Source organism: Cyanistes caeruleus, chromosome 4 (genome assembly GCF_971803275.1).
Source record: "Cyanistes caeruleus chromosome 4, bCyaCae1.hap1.1, whole genome shotgun sequence".
Lineage (NCBI taxonomy): Eukaryota > Metazoa > Chordata > Aves > Passeriformes > Paridae > Cyanistes > Cyanistes caeruleus.
The window spans coordinates 595,761-612,393 of NC_141704.1; the positions used below are offsets into that span (position 1 = coordinate 595,761).

At 57.5% G+C, this 16,633-nt stretch overlaps 1 protein-coding gene across 2 annotated transcripts in view; it reads left to right on the forward strand.

Annotated features, from left to right (window-relative positions):
- The window catches only part of PPP6R2 (protein phosphatase 6 regulatory subunit 2), an 85,724-nt gene that overhangs the window by 40,640 nt on the left and 28,451 nt on the right, over nucleotides 1-16,633 (forward strand). For both annotated transcript variants that reach the window (XM_086886223.1, XM_086886224.1), the window contains exons 5-12: nucleotides 1,805-1,942; nucleotides 3,419-3,484; nucleotides 4,316-4,428; nucleotides 7,362-7,475; nucleotides 9,354-9,480; nucleotides 11,882-12,034; nucleotides 12,726-12,956; nucleotides 14,854-14,918. In XM_086886223.1, the coding sequence (XP_086742349.1) occupies nucleotides 1,805-1,942; nucleotides 3,419-3,484; nucleotides 4,316-4,428; nucleotides 7,362-7,475; nucleotides 9,354-9,480; nucleotides 11,882-12,034; nucleotides 12,726-12,956; nucleotides 14,854-14,918 (1,007 nt within the window). The remainder of the gene's footprint in view (nucleotides 1-1,804; nucleotides 1,943-3,418; nucleotides 3,485-4,315; nucleotides 4,429-7,361; nucleotides 7,476-9,353; nucleotides 9,481-11,881; nucleotides 12,035-12,725; nucleotides 12,957-14,853; nucleotides 14,919-16,633) is intronic.

A 16,633-nucleotide genomic window follows, 5' to 3' on the forward strand; every position in this document is an offset into this window, starting at 1 on the left:
CTGTGAGGGAGCTGTGAGGGAGCCGTGAGGGAGATGTGAGGGAGATGTGAGGGAGATGTGAGGGAGCTGTGAGGGAGCTGTGAGGGAGCCGTGAGGGAGCCATGACGGAGCTGTAAGGGAGATGTGAGGGAGATGTGAGGGAGCTGTGAGGGAGCCATGAAGGAACCGTGAGTGAGATGTGAGGGAGATGTGAGGGAGCCGTGAGGGAGCTGTGAGGGAGATGTGAGTGAGATGTGAGGGAGATGTGAGGGAGATGTGAGGGAGATGTGAGGGAGATGTGAGGGAGATGTGAGTGAGATGTGAGGGAGCTGTGAGGGAGATGTGAGGGAGCTGTGAGGGAGCCGTGAGGGAGATGTGAGGGAGCTGTGAGGGAGCCGTGAGGGAGATGTGAGGGAGCTGTGAGGGAGCCGTGAGGGAGATGTGAGGGGGATGTGAGGGAGATGTGAGGGAGCTGTGAGGGAGATGTGAGGGAACCGTGAGGGAGCTGTGAGGGAGCCATGAAGGAACCGTGAGTGAGATGTGAGGGAGCCATGAGGGAGCTGTGAGGGAGCCGTGAGGGAGATGTGAGGGAGCCGTGAGGGAGATGTGAGGGAGATGTGAGGGAGCCGTGAGGGAGATGTGAGGGAGCCGTGAGGGAGATGTGAGGGAGATGTGAGGGAGATGTGAGGGAGATGTGAGGGAGATGTGAGGGAGCTGTGAGGGAGATGTGAGGGAGCTGTGAGGGAGCTGTGAGGGAGATGTGAGGGAGATGTGAGGGAACCGTGAGGGAGCTGTGAGGGAGATGTGAGGGAGATGTGAGGGAGCTGTGAGGGAGATGTGAGGGAGATGTGAGGGAGCCATGACGAAGCTGTGAGGGAGATGTGAGGGAGATGTGAGGGCGATGTGAGGGAGATGTGAGGGAGCTGTGAGGGAGATGTGAGGGAGATGTGAGGGAGATGTGAGGGAGATGTGAGGGAGATGTGAGGGAGCTGTGAGGGAGATGTGAGGGAGCCATGAGGGAGCTGTGAGGGAGATGTGAGGGAGATGTGAGGGAGATGTGAGTGAGATGTGAGGGAGCCATGAGGGAGATGTGAGGGAGCCGTGAGGGAGATGTGAGGGAGATGTGAGGGAGATGTGAGGGAGATGTGAGGGAGATGTGAGGGAGATGTGAGGGAGCCGTGAGGGAGATGTGAGGGAGATGTGAGGGAGATGTGAGGGAGATGTGAGGGAGATGTGAGGGAGCTGTGAGGGAGATGTGAGGGAGCTGTAAGGGAGATGTGAGGGAGATGTGAGGGAGCCATGAGGGAGATGTGAGGGAGCTGTGAGGGAGATGTGAGGGAGCCGTGAGGGAGATGTGAGGGAGATGTGAGGGAGCTGTGAGGGAGATGTGAGGGAGATGTGAGGGAGCTGTGAGGGAGATGTGAGGGAGATGTGAGGGAGCCGTGAGGGAGATGTGAGGGAGATGTGAGGGAGATGTGAGGGAGATGTGAGGGAGCCATGAGGGAGATGTGAGGGAGATGTGAGGGAGATGTGAGGGAGATGTGAGGGAGCCATGAGGGAGATGTGAGGGAGCCGTGAGGGAGATGTGAGGGAGATGTGAGGGAGATGTGAGGGAGATGTGAGGGAGATGTGAGGGAGTTGCGGGGGATTTGTGAGGGAACCGTGAGGGAGCTGTGAGGGAGATGTGAGGGAGCTGTGAGGGAGATGTGAGGGAGATGAGAGGGAGCCATGAGGCAGCTGTGAGGGGGCTGTGAGGGAGTTATGAGGGAGTTCTGAGGGATTTGCGTGTCCCATTGGCAGCTGATTCGGGCTCCTCTTTCCACAGGTGATCTCATTTTTGAGGAAAAAGGACAAGTTCCTGAGCCTGGTGCTAAAGCACATCGACACCTCTGCCATGATGGACCTGCTGCTGCGCCTCATCAGCTGCGTGGAGCCCACGGCGCTGCGCCAGGACGTGCTCAATGTGAGGGCCAACCCTCTCCCAGCCCCTGTCCCTGCCTGACTCGGGACAAATGGGGTTTGTGGGTGTTTTATCCCAGGAGCTGGTCCACCCCTCTGGCAGCTCCCATTCCCAGGGCTGGAGTCTCTCCCTGGGGTCCCTCAGCCCCATTGTGGCTCGAGGGCAGCAGCCTGGCTCACTTCTGGCACCAAAGGGTTTCCCACTCATTTTTCTATGGAGCAGCTTCTCTTTAGTCCACCTGGAGAGCTTGGAGAAAGGGAATCTGAATTCTTCCCACTGTTCAGAAATTCAGACGTTGATTGGGAAGTAGTTAGTCTTAATTCCTTACCATGTTCAAGGAATCATAGAATCAGGGAATCCTGGGATGGTTTGGGATAGACCCCCGAGCCCCCCCAGTGCCCCCCTGCCATGGCAGGGACACCTCCCACTGGCCCAGGCTGCTCCCAGCCCCAGGCTCCAGCCTGGCCTTGGCCACTGCCAGGGATGCAGGGGCAGCCCCTGCTGCTCTGGCAATTCCAGCCCAGCCAGCAATTCCCAATTGCCAATTGCCAACATCCAGCCCTGTCCTCTGGCACTGGGAGCCATTCCCTGGCTCCTGGCCCTGCAGCCCTGGCCCAGTCCCTCTGCAGCTCTCCTGGAGCCCCTTCAGGCCCTGCAGGGGCTCTGAGCTCTCCCTGGAGCCTTCTCCTCTCCAGGGGAGCATCCCCAGCTCTCCTGGAGCCCCTTCAGGCCCTGCAGTGTTCTGGAAGCTCTCCCTGGATCTTTCTCCTCTCCAGGGGAGCATTCCCAGCTCCTCCGGTCTGCCTCGGGAGCAGAGGGGTCCCAGACCCATCCCTGGAAATGTTTTTCTTTGTAATGGAAGTTTTCTCATTTCCCAGGCAGCTGCGTTTGGGCATTGTTGGGATGAGTTTGGGGGATGTCACACATCAGCAGTTTTCCTGGAACAGGAGTGGGATGTGAATGGAAACGGGTGGAGAAGAGGGGCTGAGGCTGCAGGTGGGGCTGGGCTGGAGGAGTGGAAGGGAGCCTTTGGAGAGGATATTCCTGGATTGCCTGGGCTGGAAAGGGAGCTAGGGAATGGTTTGCATGGAGAACAGGAACTGGTGGAGCAAGGTGAAGGTGTGGTGACAGCTGTTCCAACATCTGGCAGGAGGAGGAATTGTGAGCAGCAGGAAGAGCAGGAGCTGCTGGGAGAATGGGGTGGGGGTTCTGCCACCGCTGCTCAGATGAGCGGTTTGACCCCGGAGCATTCCGTGTTTTCCAGAGGGTCTGTGTGTTTGTTCCATGGCAGGAGGCAAATCCTAATCCATCCCCATCCGTGCTGATGCAAATCCGAATCCATCCCTGTCCCCAGCTCGGGGATGGAATTAGGAGAGGGAAGGAAAGGCATCCCCTTCCTGCAGAGCTTCCCAGAGCTCTTCTCGATCTGAGCTCCTGGACATCCAACGAGGATTTTCTCTCCTCCTCTTTTCCCTGCAGTGGCTGAATGAAGCCAGGATTATCCAGAGACTCGTGGAGCTGATCCATTCGAGCCAGGACGAGGATGTGAGTGGCACCAGGGCTGGGGATTTGGGGTGCTGGGCCCCAGGTGCAGGGCCCTGGAGATTTCTGTTTTCTGTGTGACCTGTGGAGGAGCCGCTGGGGATGGCCTTGGGATGTGCCATCCTCTGCTCAGCACCAGATCTGGGGTTTTGGAGTGCTTTCATCTGCTTTTGACTTCTTTTACTCGCAGTTCCTTGGTTCTGCTGCCTTGGTTCATCTCAAACCTACAGACAGTGGGGTTAGGGAGGAACCTGCTGTTCCTGGAAGATCCTTTAAAATCAGCCACTTTATGCCGTTTTCAAATATTTCTAGCCCCGGGTGGGAATTCAGTTTTAAAGCCCAGAAAATGCAGTTCTCTGAGCCCGATTCCCTCAGCTCATCCCAGACAAAGTTCCCTGTGTGAGAGGAGAGCTGGGAACATCTCATGGATTTGTGTTGGAGCAGGTGCTGAGGTACAGCGGCTCCAGAGGGGCTTTGAGTGATGAATTCCTCAGACACCCCTGGAAAACCTTTTAATCCCCAGGAGTTAAACGGTGAAGGGTTCTGTCCAGCAGGAAGAGAGCAGTGTGAGGAAGGATGGAATGCTTGTGTTAGGAATGTGCAGGTTAGCAGGATTGAGGGGAGAGAGAGAGGAATCCTCATCCCTGAGCTGCTCTTGATGGTCGTGTTTGGGCCAATCTCCTTTGAGTGCAAACTGTTGGTGCTGCTGCTCCAGGAGTGTCCAGCTCTGAGTAACTCCAGGGGGAGCAGGAATGGGATTGATCCCAGCTGCAGCATTCCCAGCCTGGCCAGGCTTGGCCCTGGCGCTGACGCCGCTCCTGTCCCCGTTTCCAGAGGCAATCCAACGCTTCCCAGACCCTGTGTGACATCATCAGGCTGAGCAGAGACCAGAGCACTCAGCTCCAGGATGTCCCAGAGCCGGATCCACTTCTCACAGCACTGGAATCGTGAGTACTGGGGGCACTGGGGCTGGCTCCTGGGTCGCTCTGCAGGGAGCAGGCAGAGCAGGGATGTTCCTCTGGAGCTGGAGCAGCACTGAATCCCTCTTCAGGGATTTGGGGTTTGGGGCTCTGTCCAGGGGCAGGAAAGGGGGTCAGGGAGCCCAAAGCACCCCTTCAGGGTAAGGCAAAGACCCAGGGGATTTCAGCCTGGAGAAGGGAGGGTTCTGTGGGGACCCCACAGCACCTTCAGGGTCTGAAGTGATCTCAAAGGAAGCCAGAGGGGGATTGTTCATCCAGAACTAGAGTGCCAGGACAAGAGGAATGACATCCACTGCCAGAGGACAGGGCTGGATGTTGGCAATTGGCAATTGGGAATTGCTGGCTGGGCTGGAATTGCCAGAGCAGCTGGGGCTGCCCCTGCATCCCTGGCAGTGGCCAAGGCCAGGCTGGAGCCTGGGGCTGGGAGCAGCCTGGGCCAGTGGGAGGTGTCCCTGCCATGGCAGGGGGGCACTGGGGGGCTCGGGGGTCCCTTCTATCCCAAACCATCCCGGGATTCCCTGATTTCCCAGATAACGTTCAGTGTGTACCAGAAATGTTGATTTTCCCAGTTTTGCTCTATCCTGCTGTTGTTCCTTTGCTCTTTGCAATGAACATTCAATTATTTATGTCCTGTGTTTTCTGCTTCATATCACTGCTGCAAACTGAAAACTCTGGGATATTCTCCAGGAGACTGAAACTGAAAAAGGCTCTGTTAGGCCTGGAGGTGACATTTTGTCAGGAAAGAGCTGGATGGAGCCATGGAAGGGACTGGGGCTCCCAGTTCCCCTGAGATATTTGTGTCCACCCAGAGCTCTGAATTTAGCTGGCACTGGGGATCTTTTCTGACATCCATGGCTGTCAGTTCCTCCATGGCTGTGGGATAATTCCTGGGACAGCAGCCAGTGTGAAGGTGGGAATGGGATGTGGATCACCCCAGTACTGGGAAGCTACTGGGACCATCCTGGGCTTGCCCTGGAGCTCTGCCCCTGCCAGAACCTGCTGCACTTCCATGAATTCTTCATTTCCCTCACTGCTCCTGCAGGAATGAGGTAGATCCAGCCCTTGTGTCATGGCCTGACAGGATCCTGTGCTGGGGAAGTGTTGACTTTTCATGGAATCCCGGGATGGTTTGGGATAGAAGGGACCCCCGAGCCCCCCCAGTGCCCCCCTGCCATGGCAGGGACACCTCCCACTGGCCCAGGCTGCTCCCAGCCCCAGGCTCCAGCCTGGCCTTGGCCACTGCCAGGGATGCAGGGGCAGCCCCAGCTGCTCTGGCAATTCCAGCCCAGCCAGCAATTCCCAATTGCCAATTGCCAACATCCAGCCCTGTCCTCTGGCACTGGGAGCCATTCCCTGGCTCCTGGCCCTGCAGCCCTGGCCCAGTCCCTCTGCAGCTCTCCTGGAGCCCCTTCAGGCCCTGCAGGGGCTCTGAGCTCTCCCTGGAGCCTTCTCCTCTCCAGGGGAACATTCCCAGCTCTCCTGGAGCCCCTTCAGGCCCTGCAGGGGCTCTGAGCTCTCCCTGGAGCCTTCTCCTCTCCAGGGGAACATTCCCAGCTCTCCTGGAGCCCCTTCAGGCCCTGCAGGGGCTCTGAGCTCTCCCTGGAGCCTTCTCCTCTCCAGGGGAACATTCCCAGCTCTCCTGGAGCCCCTTCAGGCCCTGCAGGGGCTCTGAGCTCTCCCTGGAGCCTTCTCCTCTCCAGGGGAACATTCCCAGCTCTCCTGGAGCCCCTTCAGGCCCTGCAGGGGCTCTGAGCTCTCCCTGGACCTGGCTCCTCTCCAGGGGAACATTCCCAGCTCTCCTGGAGCCCCTTCAGGCCCTGCAGGGGCTCTGAGCTCTCCCTGGACCCTTCTCCTCTCCAGGGGAACATTCCCAGCTCTCCCAGGCTGGATCCCTGGGAACTGAGGGGCTCCAGGCCTGGAGCAGCTCTGGGGTCTCCTCTGGGCTCTCCCCAGCAGCTCCAGGTGCTGCTGCTGTTGGGCTCTGGAGCTGGGGGCACTGGAGGTCCCAGCCCTGACTGGAGCCTGTGGCCTCTCCTTTGTGTCAGAGATGGGATTGCAGCTCGGTCATTCCCCCTGGGAATCCCAGGACCTTTCACAGGGGCTCTGGAAGGGGTGATGGCCATGGAAGGCGAGGCACTTCCAGACTTTTTTAGTAATTTTAGGCTTCTTGGTATTTTTGGAGAGGGCTGTTGGACCCTGCACTTCCAGGAACCATCTCCAGAATTCCTGCTCAAAATAAAGGAGCATTTTGGGCAAAGGGATTCTTTTCCTCCTCTTCCCTTTCTGCTGGAGGTCACAAAGCTCATTTCCTTTCCTGGCCGATTTTCCCAGCCTTACCCAAAACTTTTTGGGTTTTGGATAACTTTTATCATCCCTGAGTCAGGAGTGAATGAGCAGCATGAAGGGGGTGGGATCAGGGAATGAGCCCCAAATCCTGGTTTGGGAACTGCTGGTTGGGTGCAATAAAGGGAATTTGATTCATTACAGAAATTGACTCCTTTTCCTGCCTCTGCGTCCCCTGCTCTGCTGACTGAGGGTATTTAGATGCTCCTTATTCAAATAATCCTCCCTCATGAATTATTCAGCTGTTTTTACATTTTTGTCTCATATTTTATTTATACCCATGGCAAGGAGAGTTTTTGCAATGTTAGAAAGCAGTGGGGATGGGGCTGTGAGCTCAGGGATGCCGGGTTTGGCTGGATGTGGGACCAGGGAAGGGAATTCCTGAGGGCTGGCTTTTGGGGAGGGACAGAGCTGATGTGTGGTGGGGAACCAGAGCTGGGGAGCAGGGCTGGCCTCCCGTTCCTCCCCCCGGCATTCCCTGCTCCTGGCGCGGGAAGAGTTCCCAGCAGGGATCTGTGGGTGCCCCCTGGGAGTGACCCACCCCCCTGTGTCCCCAGGCAGGAGTGCGTGGAGCAGCTCCTCAGCAACATGTTCGACGGGGAGCAGAGCGAGACCTGCATCGTCAACGGAACCCAGGTGCTCCTGACGCTGCTGGAAACGCGGCGCTCCGGGTGAGCGGGACCGCCGGGATAGCCGGGGTGGCTGGGATGGCCGGGATGGCTGGGGTGACTGGGGTGACTGGGGTAACTGGGGTAACTGGGATAGCCGGGATAGCCGGGGTGGCTGGGATGGCCGGGATGGCTGGGGTGACTGGGGTGACTGGGGTAACTGGGGTAACTGGGATAGCCGGGGTGGCTGGGATGGCCGGGATAGCTGGGGTGACTGGGGTGACTGGGTAACTGGGATAGCCGGGATAGCCGGGATAGCCGGGATAGCCGGGGTGGCTGGGGTAACTGGGGTAACTGGGATAGCCGGGATAGCCGGGGTGGCTGGGATGGCTGGGATGGCTGGGGTGACTGGGGTAACTGGGGTAACTGGGATAGCCAGGATAGCCGGGATAGCCGGGGTGGCTGGGATGGCCGGGATGGCTGGGGTGACTGGGGTGACTGGGGTAACTGGGATAGCCAGGATAGCCGGGATAGCCGGGGTGGCTGGGATGGCCAGGATGGCTGGGGTGACTGGGGTAACTGGGGTAACTGGGATAGCCGGGATAGCCGGGGTGGCTGGGATGGCTGGGATGGCTGGGGTGACTGGGGTAACTGGGGTAACTGGGATAGCCGGGGTGGCTGGGGTGACTGGGGTAACTGGGGTAACTGGGATAGCCGGGGTGGCTGGGATGGCCGGGATAGCTGGGGTAACTGGGGTAACTGGGGTAACTGGGATAGCCGGGATAGCCGGGGTGGCTGGGATGGCCGGGATGGCTGGGGTGACTGGGGTAACTGGGGTAACTGGGATAGCCAGGATAGCCGGGATAGCCGGGGTGGCTGGGATGGCCGGGATGGCTGGGGTGACTGGGGTGACTGGGGTAACTGGGATAGCCAGGATAGCCGGGATAGCCGGGGTGGCTGGGATGGCCGGGATGGCTGGGGTGACTGGGGTGACTGGGGTAACTGGGGTAACTGGGATAGCCGGGGTGGCTGGGATGGCTGGGATAGCTGGGGTGACTGGGGTAACTGGGGTAACCGGGATAGCTGGGGTGACTGGTATAGCTGGGGTGACTGGGGTAACTGGGGTAACTGGGGTAACTGGGATAGCTGGGATAGCCGGGGTGGCTGGGATGTCTGGGATAGCTGGGGTAACTGGGGTAACTGGTATAACTGGGGTAACTGCGGTAATGGGGGTAACTGGGATAGCCGGGATGGCTGGGATGGCCGGGATGGCTGGGATAGCTGGGGTGACTGGGGTAACTGGGGTAACTGGTATAGCTGGGGTAACTGGGGATAACTGGGGTAACCGGGGTAACTGGGATAACTGGGGTAACTGGGGTGATCGGGGTAACCGGGATAGCTGGGGTAACTGGGATAGCTGGGATAACTGGGATAACTGGGGTAACCGGGGTAACTGGGATAACTGGGGTAACTGGGGTGACCGGGGTAACTGGGATAACTGGGGTAACTGGGGTAACTGGGCTAACTGGGATGGCCGGGATGGCTGGGATAGCTGGGATAGCTGGGGTGACTGGGGTAACTGGGGTAACTGGGATAACTGGGGTAACCGGGACGGCTGGGATGGCTGGGATAGCTGGGGTGACTGGGGTAATGGGGGTAACCGGGATAACTGGGATAACTGGGGTAACCGGAATAACCGGGGTAACTGGGGTAGCCAGGATAGCTGGGGTAACCAGGAATGAAAGAATGGGACGGAAGGAAAATGGTTTCCAGGAAGGAAAATGGTTTTAGTGGAATTGCTGGTTAAACACCGAGTTGGGCAATGGTTTAATGTCATAAAATCCCAGAATCCCAGTTGGGATTGGGACCTTGGGGACCCTGGTGATGAATGGGAAGAGGGAATTGCGAGTGAACCCCGAGTGAATCCCGGTGTCCCCTCAGAGTGGAAGGCCTGATGGACTCGTACACTCAGGGATTCGAGAGGTCTTACGCTGTCAACAGCAGCATCTTGCACGGCATCGAGCCCCGGCTCAAGGACTTCCACCAGCTGCTGCTGCGCCCGCCCAAGGTACAGCCGGCATTCCCGGCAGCCCACACAGCTCCAGCCTGGACACACAGCCGGGAGGGGAAACCCCCACGCACATTCTGTAACTCAGGTGTGCAGGCGTGAGGCAGCAGGAGTCTGCAGCGGGAATCCGCAGTGGGAATCTGCAGTGGGAATCTGCAGCGGGAATCTGCAGTGGGAATGTGCAGTGGGAATGTGCAGTGGGAATCTGCAGTGGGAATCTGCAGCAGGAGTCTGCAGTGGGAATCTGCAGCGGGAATCTGCAGCGGGAATCTGCAGTGGGAATGTGCAGTGGGAATCTGCAGTGGGAATGTGCAGTGGGAATCTGCAGTGGGAATGTGCAGTGGGAATCTGCAGTGGGAATGTGCAGTGGGAATCTGCAGTGGGAATCTGCAGCGGGAATCTGCAGCGGGAATCTGCAGTGGGAATGTGCAGGGGGAATCTGCAGCGGGAATGTGCAGTGGGAATGTGCAGGGGGAATCTGCAGCGGGAATGTGCAGCGGGAATGTGCAGCAGGAATCTGCAGCAGGAGTCTGCAGCGGGAGTCTGCAGCGGGAATCTGCAGCGGGAATCTGCAGCGGGAATCTGCAGTGGGAATCTGCAGTGGGAATGTGCAGTGGGAATGTGCAGTGGGAATCTGCAGTGGGAATCTGCAGTGGGAATCTGCAGCGGGAGTCTGCAGCGGGAATCTGCAGTGAGAATGTGCAGCGGGAATCTGCAGTGGGAATCTGCAGTGGGAATCTGCAGTGGGAATCTGCAACGGGAATCCGCAGCGGGAATGTGCAGCAGGAATCCACAGCAGGATTCCGCAGCAGGAATGTGCAGCAGGATTCCGCAGCAGGAATGTGCAGCAGGAGTCTGCAACAGGAATCCACAGCAGGATTCCGCAGCAGGATTCCGCAGCGGGATTCTGCAGCAGGAATCCACAGCAGGAATCCACAGCAGGATTCCGCAGCGGGAATCTGCAACAGGAATGTGCAGGAGGATTCTGCAGCGGGATTCTGCAGCAGGAATCTGCAGGAGGATTCCGCAGCAGGATTCCGCAGCGGGATTCTGCAGCAGGAATCTGAGGGTCGTGTTCAGGGAAATCTTTGGGACTGAGGGATTGAGCGGAGATGGGAAGGGATGGAGAGAAAAGAACTTGCAGTGGATAGTTGGATTTTAATCTTCTGATCTGGCAGTCAGATCACCTGGTGGCCCCAGAGCCATCCTCTTGGGAAGGTGGTTTGGGTTTCCCTGCTGAGAACAGACCTGAAATGAGAGGGTTCTGGTAAATGTGAGAGTCCCAGAGCAGCTGGGGTTGTGTGGGCAGGGCAGGGTCACCTGGAGCAGGTGACACAGGGACACATCCAGCTGGCTTTGGGATGTCTGCAGAGCTGGGGGACTCAGGCCCTCCCTGGGCAGTGGTCCCGGGGCTCTGTCCCTCCCTGGGCAGTGTCCCAGGGCTCTGTCCCCTCCCTGGGCAGTGGTCCCGGGGCTCTGTCCCCTCCCTGGGCAGTGTCCCAGGGCTCTGTCCCCTCCCTGGGCAGTGTCCCAGGGCTCTGCCCCTCCCTGGGCAGTGCTTCCAGGGCTCTGTCCCCTCCCTGGGCAGTGTCCCAGGGCTCTGTCCCCTCCATGGGCAGTGGTCCCAGGGCTCTGTCCCCTCCCTGGGCAGCGCTTCCAGGGCTCTGCCCCCTCCCTGGGCAGTGTCCCAGGGCTCTGTCCCCTCCCTGGGCAGCGCTTCCAGGGTACTGTCCCCTCCCTGGGCAGTGGTCCCAGGGCTCTGTCCCCTCCATGGGCAGTGTCCCAGGGCTCTGTCCCCTCCATGGGCAGTGGTCCCAGGGCTCTGCCCCCTCCCTGGGCAGCGCTTCCAGGGCTCTGTCCCCTCCCTGGGCAGTGCTTCCAGGGCTCTGTCCCCTCCCTGGGCAGTGTCCCAGGGCTCTGTCCCCTCCATGGGCAGTGGTCCCAGGGCTCTGCCCCCTCCCTGGGCAGTGGTCCCGGGGCTCTGCCCCTCCCTGGGCAGTGTCCCAGGGCTCTGTCCCCTCCCTGGGCAGTGTCCCAGGGCTCTGTCCCCTCCCTGGGCAGTGGTCCCGGGGCTCTGCCCCTCCCTGGGCAGTGTCCCAGGGCTCTGTCCCCTCCCTGGGCAGCGCTTCCAGGGCTCTGTCCCCTCCCTGGGCAGTGTCCCAGGGCTCTGTCCCCTCCCTGGGCAGTGGTCCCAGGGCTCTGCCCCTCCCTGGGCAGCGCTTCCAGGGCTCTGTCCCCTCCCTGGGCAGTGGTCCCAGGGCTCTGCCCCCTCCCTGGGCAGTTCTTCCCCCGGGTGAGATGGAGCTGAACAGCCGAGGCTCTGGGCACTGTGGAGCAGAGCCCTGACACTCGTGTGCTCAGGGAACATTGTCCTTCCCTGACTGGCATCCCTGCTCCTCAGAAACCGGCCATCCTGACCACGCTGGGAGTGCTGGAGGAGCCTCTGGGCAACGCGCGGCTGCACGGCTCGCGGCTGATCGCGGCGCTGCTGCACACCAACACCCCCAGCATCAACCACGAGCTCTGCAGGCTCGGCACCATGGACTTGCTACTTGTGAGTATCCAGGGGCCTCTCAGGGAGCGGGGACGGGCTGTGGGGTCCCTTCTCTGCCAGGGGGACAAAGTCCTGCTATTTCCCTTACCTGCTCCAGCGAGGAGCAGATCCCTGCAGGAGCTTTTGCCATCCAAATCCGACTGTTTGGGGTTTTAGACTGAGCCTCACGCTTCCAATTCTGTGTCAGATCGGTGGAGAAGGTGTGAAACAGTCTGTGCTGTGTGTGTGAGCTCCTGGAATGCTGAGGGATTAATTTTCTCCCAGGATCCCTGGGGCTGGGAAGGGCCTCCCAGAACCTGGGCAACCTTAAGGGAATTAATTCCATCCTTAGCAATGATTCAGTTCCTGTTTTTCCTAGGATTCATTCAGCCCCAATGGAGTTACTTCATTCAGTGTGTCTGTGCTGTGAGAGGATTCCCAAGTGCTCCATTTATTGGGAATATTCACTGATTTCCCAACAGACTGAGCACCCTGGGAATGCAGAGCCCAGCCAGCAGTGGGTGTGTGGCAGGAAAACTGAGTGGAATTGATGATCAAACAACAACTTGGGCAACAATTTAATATCCCAGAGTCCCAGAATCCTGGCATGGGTTGAGTTGGGAGGATCCTTAAAGATCCCTGATGTCACTGATCATTAAAACCAGGAAGATTTATCCCGAGTAAACTCTTCCATCTCTCATTTCTCCTCCAGGATTTATTTTTTAAATACACGTGGAATAACTTTTTGCATTTCCAAGTGGAGCTGTCCATAGCAGCCATCCTGTCCCACTCTGTGCACGAGGGGAAGCCCAGCCCGGGGGAGCCGGGCAGCAAAGAGGAAGCTCCGAGCGGGAACGCGGCCCCGGAGCCAGCGGAGCCCACGGAGCCCACGGAGCCCTCAGAGCCCCCGGCCGGAGCCACCGAGAACGTCATGGTCACCCACGTGAGAGCTGGGCTGGGGTCACCAGGGCTCTCTGGGCTGGGCTGGGGTCACCAGGGGTCCCTGAGGATGGAGCTGGGGTCACCCACGTGAGAGCTGGGCTGGGGTCACCAGGGATCTCTGGGCTGGGCTGGGGTCACCAGGGCTCTCTGGGCTGGGTCTGGGGTCACCAGGGGTCCCTGGGATGGGGCTGGGGTCACCAGGGATCCCTGAGGATGGAGCTGGGGTCACCCACGTGAGAGCTGGGCTGGGCTGGGGTCCCCAGGGATCCCTGAGATGGGGCTGGGGTCACCAGGGGTCCCTGGGATGGGGCTGGGGTCACCCACGTGAGAGCTGGGCTGGGGTCACCAGGGCTCTCTGGGCTGGGCTGGGGTCACCAGGGGTCCCTGGGATGGGGTCACCAGGGCTCTCTGAGATGGGGCTGGGGTCTCCAGGGGTCTCTGGGCTGGGCTGGGGTCACCAGGGATCCCTGAGGATGGGGCTGGGGTCACCCACGTGAGAGCTGGGCTGGGCTGGGGTCACCAGGGATCTCTGGGCTGGGGTCACCAGGGGTCCCTGAGATGGGGCTGGGGTCACCAGGGGTCTCTGGGATGGGCTGGGGTCACCAGGGATCCCTGAGATGGGGCTGGGGTCACCAGGGATCCCTGAGATGGGGCTGGGGTCTCCAGGGGTCTCTGGGCTGGGGTCCCCAGGGATCCTGAGATGGGGCTGGGGTCACTCACGTGAGAGCTGGGCTGGGCTGGGGTCACCAGGGGTCCCTGAGATGGGACTGGGGTCTCCAGGGATCCTTGAGATAAGGCTGGGGTCTCCAGAAATCCCTGAGATGGGGCTGGGGTCACCAGGGGATCCCTGAGATGGGTCTGGGGTCTCCAGGGATCCCTGAGATGGGGCTGGGGTCACCAGGGGTCCCTGAGGATGGAGCTGGGGTCACCCACGTGAGAGCTGGGCTGGGCTGGGGTCTCCAGGGGTCTCTGAGCTGGGATCTCCAGGGGTCTCTGGGCTGGGGTCACCAGGAGTCCCTGAGATGGGGCTGGGGTCTCCAGGGGTCTCTGGGCTGGGGTCTCCAGGGGTCTCTGGGCTGGGGTCTCCAGGGGTCTCTGGGCTGGGCTGTTGCAGAGCAGGCACTTGGCTCAGTTTGAATTTGTTGTTACTTATTTTTACTTATTTTTATATGTAATTTTCAGTGGGTTTTGTTATAATTTATTGCCATTTTTTAGTGAATTTCATTATTTATTACCAATTTTTATGAGCTTTATTATAATTTATTATTATTTATTACCTATATTTAGTGGGATTTATTACTATTTATTATCATTTGGGGTGGTTCTCGTGGAGCTGTGCTCGCTTTTGTGCCTTTATTTGAGATATCCCATTAAAACATTCCCTCATTTAATGGCCCTGTGAATCCCTTGCTATTTATTAAAATGATCCCCATTTATTCCTAAATTTCAAATTCCATTTTTTTTTTAGTAAAAATTACTATAAATTTTGGAAAAAAAAAAAAAACCCAGCCAAGAACATTCCAGCTGTTAGTGGCCAGGCCTCGGAGTGGTGCCTGGCAGGGCTTTAATTCCTTTAATTAATTCCTTTAATTCCTTTAATTCCTGCTGCTGGGATCTGCTGGGATCTGCTGGGATCTGCTGGGATCCTTGGGAAGGAGCTGGGGCTCCTGGGGCAGGGCTGAGATTTGATCTCCTGGGGAGGAATGAGGGGAGTGTCGTGGTTTTAAACCAGTAACTAAAAACCTACTTATTTCTTGTTGTGAGATACGGATTAGAACAAGAGCAAAACAGGCTTAAGACTTAAAAGGAATAAAGACAGTTTATTCCTGAACAGGAGGAACAGGAGCATGCACATTTCTCCTCTGGAAAATCCCCAACGTTCTCCCTTTTCCCCACAGCTGTTCCAGAAGTGCTGCCTGGTGCAGAGGATATTGGACGCCTGGGAAGCCAATGACAAAATCCAGTAAGGAATTGCTGCAGATTTGGGATAATGTTCTCAGAGAATTCCCAGTTTAGTGGTGTCCAAACAGACTTGGCTTTTGGTTGGGGTTTGGAGCTGGGCTGGTTTGCATGCTGACAAGCCAAATTCCCAAACAAACAGGATTTGAAGGCGTGATGGGATTTAGGGATGTTCCCAACACCTCATCCCAACACCTCAATCTGCTGCTTTCCTGCTTTCTCAGGGAATCCCATGGAATATTCACTTCTTTCATTCTCTTTTTTCGTTCTGTTTTGTTTTAAATGCATCATTCTATTCTCCCTGGAGAAGAAAACTGCTTTAAGTTGGGGTGGCCAAGCATTTCTGCCTCAGATTTCCTATTTTAGCTTTATAAACCTTTGGATTTTGTGCTGATTGGGCTGATAAGAACTAAATATTTTTTAAAAAACTAAGAAATCAAAGTGGAAATCTTCTGCAGGCTTCAGTTTCCACGCCCAGCTCAGTGTTTGGTCCTCACTCTTTATTTTGAGCTCCTGCTGGCTTCACTGCCATGGTTTAGGCCAGAATTGGAGGCTTGAGGTCTGAATTACATTTTTTTTTTTTTGGTTGGTTTAATTTGGTTTTTTTTGGGATTTTGGTCCTTTTTACAGCCCCTCATCCACATAAGGAATTTTGCTGGGCATTTCCTTGCCTAGATCTGTAGGATCAAAAATATCCCTGGGCACCAAAAATATCCCTGGGTGCTGCTTGGGATTTTTCCTGATGAAACCAGAAGGAGCCAGAGCTCATCCCAATTTCCCAGCAGAGAGTTCCACTTTTCCACACTGGGAAAAATCTGATTGGAAGGGAAAAAATGGGGATTCAAGCAGAGGAATAATCTCAGCTGGGGCTTTGGGAAGGTGGGGTTTTGTTGGCTGCTGTCAGTGGCAGATGGATGCCAAGGCCAGGCTGGAACAGGGGGGCTCTGGGGGGGCTCTGGGGGTCCCTTCTATCCCAATTCCAGGATTCCCTGAGCTGGGATTGTGCACAGCTTCACTCGCCACAGAATTCCAGCTGCTCGGGCTCGCTGTTGGGACCTGGTTTTATCCCATGGTGGGATGGGAATGTTTTCTCTCCTGGGGGAGTCACTGCTGCAGTCCCAGCCCCACCCCGGAGCTGGAATTCCGTGGGCATTGGAGCTGGAATTCCATGGGCATTGGAGCTGGAATTCCGTGGGCATTGGAGCTGGAATTCCATGGGCATTGGGGCTGGAATTCCATGGCCATTGGGGCTGGAATTCCATGGGCATTGGGGCTGGAATTCCATGGGCATTGGGGCTGGAATTCTGTGGGCATTGGAGCTGGAATTCCGTGGCCATTGGGGCTGGAATTCCATGGGCATTGGGGCTGGAATTCTGTGGGCATTGGGGCTGGAATTCCATGGCCATTGGGGCTGGAATTCTGTGGCCATTGGGGCTGGAATTCTGTGGGCATTGGGGCTGGAATTCTGTGGGCATTGGAGCTGGAATTCCATGGGCATTGGGGCTGGAATTCCATGGGCATTGGAGCTGGAATTCCATGGGCATTGGGGCTGGAATTCCATGGCCATTGGGGCTGGAATTCTGTGGCCATTGGAGCTGGAATTCCATGGCCATTGGGGCAGGAATTCCGTGCCCATTGGGGCTGGAATTCCATGGGCATTGGAGCTGGAATTCTGTGGGCATTGGGGCTGGAATTCCATGGCCACTGGGGCTGGAATTC